This window comes from Rhipicephalus sanguineus, chromosome 11, assembly GCF_013339695.2.
Source record: "Rhipicephalus sanguineus isolate Rsan-2018 chromosome 11, BIME_Rsan_1.4, whole genome shotgun sequence".
In the NCBI taxonomy this organism is placed as follows: Eukaryota; Metazoa; Arthropoda; class Arachnida; order Ixodida; family Ixodidae; genus Rhipicephalus; species Rhipicephalus sanguineus.
Genome location: NC_051186.1, coordinates 134,320,135 through 134,331,415, shown reverse-complemented (window position 1 = coordinate 134,331,415; position 11,281 = coordinate 134,320,135). Strand labels below are relative to the sequence as shown.

Genomic DNA, 11,281 nt, shown 5'->3' with positions numbered 1-11,281 from the left:
GTGACCAGGCGTAGCCAGAAATATTTTTCGGGGGAGGGGGGGGGGTTCACCATACTTTATGTATGTTCGTGCGTTTGTATCTGTGCGTGCCTATATACGCAAGCAAAACTGAAAAATTTCGGGGGGGGGGGTTTGAACCCCCGACCCCCCCCCCCTGGCTACGCCCCTGAAAGGGACACTATAGTTGAACTTCTTAACTCAATGCAGACCGTACCATCCGTATAGTGTGCGACGCACACAAGCAAGATCTGACGAGCAACATAATCAAGTTTTTTTGTTCTCACACGGCTTCATTCTTTACGAAATCTCTAAACATGCTCTAAACAAACAGAGAAGTTCTGCAAGAGAAAGATCAAAGCACTTCAAGTTTCGAAGGGCGATGTTATGTGCATCACCCTGTAATGTGCTAGCTTTCTTCCCTTTTGATTCCCCCCAACTTTAAATAAATGTGTAAAAGACTAAAATGCTCCCGATTTTCTGTGCATTGTTAATTGAAAATATTTCCACTGTGAAACGCAAGAATACTTAAGTTCTTGAAAACTATCTCATGCAAAATGTGTATAACAACATGAAGAAAATTGACATCAGTGTCATAGTAGCATTTTTTTTTTCGTGCTTCTTGAGGTTGCTTATAACCTTGTGAAATGGCAATCCCCCAAAATGTTAATCAGTTACATTTCTCAGCATCAAGGAACGATCGCAAGCAGTGGCAAGCTTAGCTGGCCGCGATGTTTGCGAACGATGTAAAGCTTCACTTATGATACTGTGCGTACGGTCATGCCATACGGTGATAATGTTTGATAATATCTGCCGCAGATTTCATTTCTTTATGAGGCACTTACGCCCTGCTATATAGTAGAGACACTAATAAAAATTTACGGCGCAAACAAAACCATATGAGCCACAAATCAGCCTTGACATGGCAGCTTCGCTGCAGCGAGCCGAGCGAGCGACGTGTAAGCTACAACCAGCGCCACCTAGACAGCGCCGGTCGAGGCATCGGTGGAGAGCGTCAGCGCAGGCGGCGCGGTCTTCACACTTCCCTATTCTAGCCACTGTAACCGGGCGGCAAAAGTTGGCCGCCATTCGCGTGAATGCCGTGGGGCGGCGCTGTCGTCGGGGCGCCGTCAGCGAACGTAGCCGTTCTCCGTTCTCGGCAGGGAGCACGATTCAGTGGAAATGCGCGCGTTACCAAATTATATTAAAACTTGAGCTGATAATGCAGTTTGATTTTAATGCAGTTGCATGCATAATACTGACACATGTTTCTATTTACCAATGTTTTAGACTCATATGACACGCATTCCTTACTAATCCCTCAGCAGGCACGAACTTTCGTAATCGTTTTTCCTGTACAACCACAATTACTTGATATTGACACTTATTCCTGTGCTTTAGATAAGCGTTTCTTCTGTTGGCACCTGCTTGTTACTCCCTAGATTTAAAAAAAACGCTTTTGGTGTTTTTACACCCCCGCTCTTTATTAATTCAAAAAAATAAAAAAATGTCTAATGTGAACGCTACCAGGTAATTGTGAACTGGTTTAAACGAGTATTTAAATTTGAGAAGGCAAAATGTCATTATCAATGGGAAAGACATCCCGGGAAGTTGATGTGTCCTCTGGCATGCCCCAAGGGTCAGTCTTGGGTCCGCTATTGTTCCTCATCTACATAAATGACATTTTTTCCGGTATTTCATCACATATCAAATTATTGCCGATGACATTATACATAGCTCCCATGATTGCACTACTCTCCAAAACGACCTCGACAGGGTCTTAGAATGGTGTGATAGGTGGCGTATGTTTATTAATAAAAAAAAAAAACAGTGCATATGTGTTTCACTAGGAAAAGGCCCATCATGACTCTTTTTATGTGTAAATTCAACCAGGCTGCTATCAGTTCGCGAACACAAGCATCTTCGTGTATATTTCACACCGGACCTTTCCTGGAGCTGTCACATCCATCACGTCACAAAGCCGGGTGTGTGCTAGGTTTCCTGGCCAGAAATGCAAAAGTTAACCATTTGAGGCCAAGACTCAACTGTACATGTCTAACGTTCGATCTATCTTAGATTACGCTGTGCTATGCGGGATCCGTGGAAGGCAATTGTGACGTGTCCAATTTAGAAAGAATTCAGAACTTGGCTGTTTGGTTGTCTGCTCTGACTATACCAGAAATTTCAGTGTTTCAAAAGCAAAGAAAGGCTGGGTTGGGAACTTCTACACAAACGAAGGGATATCTGCGGTTGAAACTATTTCATAACGTATTTCATGACCTAACGGGTCTGGGACACCCTCGCGATACTTGCACAAACCGATTACAATTTCGCAGCGATTACATCATGCCAATAAGATAAAGGAAATAAGCTGCCGGGACTGACGCATTTAAATGTCATTTTTTTCCGAGGACGATAAAGCAAGTGGAATAGATTGTCTCCTGAAAGTAGCAGAAATTACTTCACATGAAGTATTTTCAAGTTCACTTCTGGGTCTCCAGTAGCGTATTCGCGCGGTTTGTGTAAGGACAAAACTGTACTGTGAACCGATTTATATTGTGTATATCCCATGTATCACTACGTAAGTTGACAGTGAATTGCATTTATTGTAATGTTGAAGTGTTGGAATCTGTATTCTGTATCGAAATATTGTATTCTCGCCGCCCCCCCCCCCCCCAACTGTAATATGCCCTTGGGCGCTGTGGGTACTATGATAAATAAAGAAATAAATAAAGCAAGAAAAAATTTCGGGGGTTGTCAGAGCCCCCTCAACCTCCCCCCCCCCCTCAATTACGACCCTGGGTACTTAATTATGCTTTAATGCACTCTGATCATTTTATTTGTGCGCCCTCATTACGTGCGAAAGCAGATAACTTGATCTACGCCAACCAAATCAGGATTAAATCATGGCATACATGGTAATACAACGTTCGGTAGTCTTTTGAGGCTCAATTCAGAAATCCAATAAATTAATGCAACATGTTACTAGGTAAAGAACCTTTATTGTGTACAACAGAATGCACTTGATTGTTTCCGCGGCTTGCCTCACATCACACAAGGCTTCTCCTTTTGATTTTTTTGTCATTCATTTCTTTGACATCATTCCCAGGATTGGGCGACATCTGTACGTGCCGCCATCTCTCGGCGGCAGCAATGGCGTCCTGCCATAACTAAATGGGAAACAAGCGAAAAAATCATATTTCTTGAAAGAAGCTAGTTATCAAAAACGACTCGAGCTCCTATACAGCAGATACCTACAGGAACATTCTGGTAAAATTGCAGTATCACACTACAAAGCGTGTGGCTTCCCCGGACAATTGAACACCGCCGATTAGAAACACATGGGGCCCCATTTTAAAATTTTAAACACTCTGGGAAGCCGCGTGGTTTGTAGTGCGACATTGTAATTTTAACAGAATGTTCAAATATGTATCTGCTGTATAGAACCGGGAGTCATTCTTGATATCTGGTTTTTTTTTCGTTAGATATGATTCTTTCGCCTATTTCCCATTCAATTACGGCAGGTCACCGCTGCCACAGACGAGAGATGGCACTACGTGCATATGTCCCCAAATCCTGGTCATGTTTGCCATTCATTCCGCTGTTTGCGCAAATGCTTTGCGCAAACAGCAGAATTCTCTTAAGTGGTTTGTCAGCCCTCGGAATGGTGCATGCCCACTTCAAGAACAGTTTCTTGGCAAGTCGGTGCACGGAAAAGGGACACTTTTTCCCAACAAGATCTGTAGCCGGAATCACACCCTGGCACGAAGCACCAACGCTGAGTTTTTTTCTTTGAGGTAGACGGCATCTCTGCTAGCACACAGCACTCATGAATCAACAGCACACGCCAACAGTTCGCAGCAAACTACACAACTACAAACCGCCGGCCAGCCTCTCTCCGCGGAAACGCTGACGGCGCCCCAGACGGCAGCGCTACGTTGTGCCCTAGCGGCGATCACGCGAAAGAGGACCACCCTCTCCTATGGCTGGCCGCCGCGCTCAGCACACCTCCCCTTCTAGCCACCCTAGCAATGCATTGGGATACGATAGGGGGAGTGTGCAAAGCGCCGGCTCCCGCGTGGGCCTTTTGCCGTGAACTCCCGCGCTGCGCCGCTGCTGCGCCGGACCCGTGTAAGCTCGGGAAGCGCGCGGAAAGCGAGGGGCGTCTGCTACGCGCGCTGTAGTTTTTTGCGCCGCGTTTCCACACAGGGCACTTGAAGTCTACTTAACTTTCATAATGCCGTGCGGAATGGAGCATATCCATCTTTAAGCGTTGTTTTAGTGCTGGGGCAACAATAGAATACAAAAAAATCATGTGTTAAGCGGCATCAGCGTGGCCTAGTTCCGGTCACAAAGTTCGAGAACGTTGGTGCGTGAGTAAAAACGCGCAAAACGGACACGCACAAGCAAAGAACGAAAGAAAAACCTTATTCGCACGAGTAATCGGGCAATAGCATCACGCATGCACGAATTAAGTGTAATAAAAAAAAGTAAATTGCACGCGCAGTCAGCTGAAATGCGCGCAGTGACCGCTTCACACTACGAGCTTAATTTTTACTCATGGTCGCCACTGGTTTGCTAGCCATATGCACACCGCTTTATTCGGCAATTCATTAGCCTCCACTAGCTCTTTGTTATGGACGGAGCACACCGGGAAGACGCAAGGGAAACAAAAAAAAAAAGAATACTCAAACTAAACAAAGCAAATCACACTCTGCCGCGACGCAACAAAAGAACACAACGTCGGAATCCACTTTCAAGAAATAAAAATTACGTGACAGACACGCAAAATCATCGCGCCAATACACGCGGCAACCCTACACAGACAGAATATTCGAAAAAGAAATACGGGATGGTTAACCAAAGCAAAGATTGAATGCGATTAAAGCAAGATGGTCCCGACGGAAGGTGCGACAGCTGTTCAACAAGTAGGCTTATCTGCAGTGGAACGTCCGTATGCTGGTGGTTTGCCGCCGTACACCGCTGCCGACGATTAGCAGGCCTGGACACGAGTCACACGCCGCTGCCGAAGGTGGAGATTTGATTCGAGCCGTGGGTCCGGCTACGGGACCACGCTTCAGCTTCCAGCTAGCAGTTCGAGTCTTCGCCCCACGTGCCGCTCGGCTCGACGGTTCAACAAAGTGTTCGTTCGTTCGCCCTCCGTTGGAGTTGTTGTTGTTGTTGTTGTTGTTGAGTGATTCTTTGGAAAAGACGCTTCTTTCTGCCTCCCAGGTGGGGGCACGGCTCAGCGCCTGTAGGATGGGGAAGTGGGGAAGAAAGATGATAGAGAAGAAGAGAGATGTTAGGAGCAGTCCGCCATCGTCACGGTGGAGGAGGCGTTGGAGTTGGAAGCGCCTGTTGTGATACAGGGGATCAAAGCGATTCGAGTCCTGCCGCTTCTGCGAATTCCAGGAAGGCTCGCAGGGCCAGGGCTTCGGATCTTGGGGGGAAGATCAGGTCTTCCACAGTGGTGGCAGGGAGGCCTAGATGACGGTAGCGCCGTCTCATGGTGTCGCGTGGACCGTCCAGCGCTGGGCAAAAACACAAGATGTGTTCGAGCGTCTCCGGGGACCCGCATCTGCTGCAGTCTGGTGAGGTACAACGGCCCTTGCAGAACTTTCGAGCAGCAGGCCAGGCGCTTCCGGTGCGGAGACGGAGCAGCAGCCGTAGCTCCCTCCTCTCCAAGCTGGCCTCCCGCAGTGGGCGTGGGGGTTTGCCGTTCGCCACCCGTTGGTCTGGGTGGGCCGCCTTCAGCAGGTGGAGAAGCCTTTCTCGTGAGAAGTCACCTGCCGCCACAGCACGGGAGACCGGGACCGCAGGGCGGTGTGCCTCCTTGGCAGCGGCATCAGCTTCCTCATTACCGGCTATCCCCACGTGCGAGGGTAGCCAGTGAAGGGAGAGCGTGACGCCACAGGCCATGACGGCCAGGAGTTTCTCCAGGAGTAAGGACACCGTGACGCCCGCTTGGTCAGGATGCTGAGGGCCTGGAGCGCTGGTCTCGAATCCGTGAGGATGGCCACGGGCTGCGTCGGCAGGTTGGCGGCAAGGTGGTCCACTGCGAGGTGGAGTCCTGCCAGTTCAGCTGCAGTGGAGCTGGCTGAGAAGGGGAGGCGGCACTGGAGTGTTCCCAATGGGCAACCAATAACTTTGGGACGTCTATCGGACCACTTTACTGGACATTACGTACATCCGGCGGATGCACGACAAATACCGTGGGACGTTCAACGGGACGTCCGCAGGACTATATGGCGCAAAGGAATTGAACATCCCGAGTTAATCCCACCGGGCGTCAAAACCGGATATTCGGACGTGCTTGGACGTATGCAAATTCAGTAAAAATCTTACCCGACGTCCAGAAAACGTCCGTGGAATGACCCATATGCTGGACACAGTGAGGCTTTTGGTCATTATCACGTGCAGAGCTGGGCTTTCTGTGTATTTTTGGCACCTTCAGGATATCATATCCTGAAGGTGCCCAAAAATCCACGGAAAGTACAGCTCTGGACGTGATAATGACCAAAAGCCTCACTATATATCCAGCGGGGCACCAATGGGCTCATTGTAAATACAGCTCAAAAATCGAGACGCAGACAATAAAAGTAAGGACACAAACAAGCGCTTCTTTGTGTCCTTACTTTTCTTCTACACACCACTTATATCCAATTTCCATGTAGAAATCACATCGGTTTACTACTGAACAAATAATAAATCTGAACATGCAAAGGATGAACACGTACTTCATAAATGACGTTTAGTGTATGGCGCACAAATAATCATGCTTATCAGAAACAATAAATTATCCAATGATTTTGTAAAAGCGGCTTTATTAATGAATAAAGCGCACCGAATGTGGCACAAAATACGACAGAAGGTGACCGCACAAGGTGAAGCTGATTGACGCAGCAGCAACATAAATTCAAGTTCTGCATGAATGCACTCCAGGTCCCGTCAAAGAAACTGCGCTGGCTTTCACACAAGCTGGCGTGGTCTCGGGCCTCATGTCTTGTACAAACAGCGGTGAAGAAAAGCTGCATACAAGAAGAAGCAAGTAAGCTAGGTATAATTTACAACAAATAATTGAGCATCAAGTCATTGTAAAGACGGATTTCCAATTACAGATGTGCACAAATGCTGTCATGTATTTATTAACGACAATCATAACTACTCACAAAGCGAGGCACCTGTTGTAGAATCGTTGCACTATTTGTCAGCGACAGGCCGGCATGGTTGTAAGCAAGCAAGCAAGCAAGCAAGCAAGCAAGCAAACACTCGCTCGCACGCATACACCCACCCACACACGAGCTGTAACCCGCAGAAGAACAAGATGACCGACCTGGAATAGGGCGAGTAAGTCTGGCTTACGATTCGCAACGGCGCGTCCTCCGCATATAGTTTCGCGTTCGACAAAGATTCAACCACCAGCAAAGAACTGTCAAAAGTTCTAGCAGTAATGACGAAAAGTCAGGCACACTTAATTTCACTTACCGAAACAAGTAGGTTATCCGAATAGCTGCTTGCTAGCTGCAACGAAGGTGGCGAGCAGATCAGGCCATTGTTGTAACGGACCGTCGGCGAAAACACACAGTAGAGCTTGTTTCACGAATCACTGATGGAAAATATGCGGCAAATGGCATGAGCACAGTTACTTCATGCCAGATAACAGCCAGTGAACCATACAGAAAAGCTGGCATGCTACACAAAATGCGAAACGATGACAGCCGAGCTGCTGCGAACGCAAAACGACGCGACGACGCCAACGGCGTCTCCGCAGTCGCCGGTGCACAGCACGATCGCGAAGGACACGTTTCAGCATGAGTGCCGCCGAAGCTGATTGCACGGTGCGCCGCATGGCGCGCCGGGTGCGCTACGTGCGTGCCTGCGTTTTGCCGGTTTTACCGGTTTTACTACTGTTGTCAGTCGCGCGACTCTAACAGCACGCTCGCACAGCAGCGCTGCTGTGCGAGCGTGCTGTTAGAGGCATCGTTGTGAAACAAATTATTTTCGGGGTATGGTTGTCTGCGTCATTTGTTTGAGTAAAACCGACGGTAACCGCTCTTTTGACATGCCGTTTTTGTATATTGGCCCTTCTCGAGAAAACATTCGAAGAATGATTGAGATAGTCGTTGTGCACTCGTACTTTCACACAAAATGTCTGAAAAATGTCTCGAACTAGGCGTTATGGACTTCTTTGGCAAAATAGACTCTGGGTATGCCGTAGCTGTTGAAAATGCTAATAAAGAGTATGCAAGCACATTTGAGGGGCGAATTAATGCTATATTTAAGAAATGCATATATTTTTGGTCTTCTCGTAAACTAAGACGTTTTTTAGAGGTTTTGTGTTTCGTGGGAAGAAACTGCAGTCACGTTTACGTATGTGCGTCACCCATTCACCTTTCTCCTAAGCACGTAAATAATCGCGAGAAATGCCACGAGTGCAATGCATAATGCTCGCACAATTATCCATGAATTATTTCCTCAATCACATATTTTCCGAAAGATAAAAATTAGCGGCGGTTTCCATATGTTGCAAAATCAGTTTCACGCATTGTCAGATGAACTAGCGTGTAGCGGTTTGCATCCAAACAGCTTTGAAATGTCCGCACGGCCATCTCCTGTCGACGTCCTCTTGATATCCACGCCTGGATTATTGAAAACGTCCACGTGCTATATATTCTTGGACGTCTGTCGGAAGACCTTTTTTGGACATCCAAAACGCGACGTCCGCTGCACGCCCCGTGAACCGCCGTTCTGGGACGCGGACGTTAAGCTCTTCTTCGGACGTCGTCAGGATATTCGTTGTCCATTGGGTTGTGCCAAGCTCTGGGATCCTGCAGGCAACGGCGGCAGAGGGAGGGTTCCGGTACACGGAGCGATCGATGAACATCAGCAGGTGGCCCCTCAGCTGCTGGTGTATCTTGGCCGCCGCTGCCTGTTGAAGCTCGCAAGCCGGGGAGTGCTTCTTTGTCAGTCCCTCCAGGTGCAGGTGGATATCCGGTGGCCGCCGGGTTGGGGGTGGTGGCACGACTGGAGTCGGTGGCTGCCGCACTAGCTCCTTGTAAAGGGCACATATGCCCCCCATTCGGGAGGATGGGCGGCCCTCGAGGCGCTGCAGGAGAGCCGCTCCTTCTGGTGCTCTGTGCATCCGGTCCACGTGTAGCAGGGCCTGCCGCAGCATGAGCAGGGACACCGGAGACGCCTGAGCTTCCGCCAATGTGGCGGCCACAGGAGACGAGCGCGGCAGCCCCAGGAACGTCCTGATGGCCAGTCGATGCGGCTTCTCCAGCTGGTCCTTGCGGCGAAGGGAGAGCTGCACCAGGGGCAGGGCATACAGCATGGCTGAAGTGGCCGCTCCATGGTAGAGCCGCAGTGCCACCCTCCGAGGACAGCCACGGCCACGCAGCAGGATCCGCCCCACCATGGTCTGCACTCGTGCTGCCCTTGTGGTGACCGCCTTAACCGCCGGGATCCAGGTCAAACGGTGATCAATCTGGAGTCCCAGGTAGGTCACCGTCCTGCTCCATGGGATGGGCGTACCTCCGAGGGTCAACTTCTGAGAGTAGCCCTTGCAGCCGCATTCGGATGAACAATCAGGGCCACCGTCTTCGCGGAAGACACCTGCAGCCCGATGCCTCGAAAGAAGGAGGCCACAGCATCCAAGGTCCGCTGGAGCGACCGCCGGCAGGTGTCGTCTTGGCCCGTGCACCCACAGTGCTTCATCATCGGCGTAGATGGAGCACTGTGTTGGGTACCTCTCGTCCTCCGGGATGGCCGCTGGGAGGGCAGCCAGCACCAGATTGAAGAGGAACGGGCTGAGGACAGACCCCTGCGGCACCCCGGACGTCACGGCCCTGGGGCTGCTGGTGGTCCGGCCAACTCGTACACGGAGGGTCCTTCCTGTCAGGAACTGCGTGATGAAGCGTCGAAGGCAGCCCCCCACGCCAAGCGCGTCCAGAGCGCTCTCAATGACCACATGTGGCAGGCCATCGAAAGCACTCTGGACATCCAGTAGGACTAGGAGGGCCACGTCTCCCCTGTTTCTTGCATCATCCAGGGTGGAGACCACATCCGCAATAGAGTCAGCCGTGCAGCGGTAGCGGCGGAACCCTGTCTGCTGCTCTGGCATGAAGTTCATCGCCCCTGCAATCCATCTGAGGCGAGGCAGGACCACGGCCTCCATGAGTTTACAGGAGGAGGAGGTCAGTGAGACGGGCCGATACGATGTAATGGACGACGCGGGACGGCCAGATTTCCGCACGGGCACCACCACCGCCGTCAGTCAGGTCTCCGGAAGTACTCCAGTCCACCAGACCTCGTTCATGGCTCCCAGCAGTCGCCGCCGGCCAGCATCATCCAGGTTCCGTAGCATCTGGTAGGTGATGCCGTCGGCTCCCGGGGCGCTGCGACGCTTTGTCCGTGCGAGGGCTGCATTGAGTTCGTGTGCAGTGATGGACTCCCTGCACAAGGCCTCGATCTGACTTGCGGCCCAGGCGGGATGATGGCCCTGTGGAAGTCCGGGAGCCCCTCGGTCGGGGACTGCAGCAGGCGGCGCCGCCGTCACCACAGAGAACTGGTCTGCTAGCTGCTCCGCCAGCGCGTCCTCCCTTAAATTCATTGCGATGGCAGCCGTTAGGACGGGTTGCCGCAACGATGGTCCGGAGATGAGGGACCCAAGTAGTCGCCAGGCCTTGGCACCTCCCTTGCTCTTGCCAACGGTGTTGCAGATGCCCTGCCATCCCTGCCGCCAGCGCTGATTGGCATGCCGTCGGCAGGCAGCGTTAAGGCGGTTGAACGCTGTCCGGCTTCCTCCACGAAGGTACGTTCCTTCTGCCCGTCGCCTCGCCGCTCGTAGGTTGAGGTGGTGGATGTCTGGTACCGGATGGTTCACTGGCACTGTTGTGACGATGGTGGCTGCTTCTGCCGCCCTTGTCATGGCCCCGAAGAAGTCTCGGAGCCCCGTGGGATCGTCCAGATGCTGCCGGTAGATCCTCCAGTCCACCACCTCGTACCGCCGTGATCTAGGGACCTTTCCGCCCGCTGGAGTGACGAGGATGGGTAGGTGGTCTGATCCCCAAGAGTCCGACGCTGTGGCCCAGCCGTAGCATGCCCCGGGTGTGGCCAGGGTGACATCTATGGCCGTTAGGGACGTCCTGGCGAGCCGCTGGATGTGTGTGAAGGACCCGGTGTTGAGCACCTGGAGCCCCAGCCTGTGGACGACTTCCATTAGGTCCTTCCCGCGACAACAGTTCCTGCGGCTTCCCCAGGCTGAGTGGTGTGCATTCATGTC

General features: G+C 51.2%; 1 protein-coding gene across 1 annotated transcript; it reads right to left on the bottom strand.

The window, feature by feature from the left end:
* Positions 1-5,370: 5,370 nt before the first annotated feature.
* On the bottom strand, positions 5,371-10,174 carry LOC119375435 (uncharacterized). Its single transcript, XM_037645613.1, has 2 exons — positions 8,812-10,174; positions 5,371-6,020 (listed from the first exon to the last, which is right to left on the bottom strand). Exons 1-2 carry the CDS (start codon positions 10,172-10,174, stop codon positions 5,371-5,373), a joined length of 2,013 nt encoding a protein of 670 aa, XP_037501541.1.
* Positions 10,175-11,281: the final 1,107 nt, after the last annotated feature.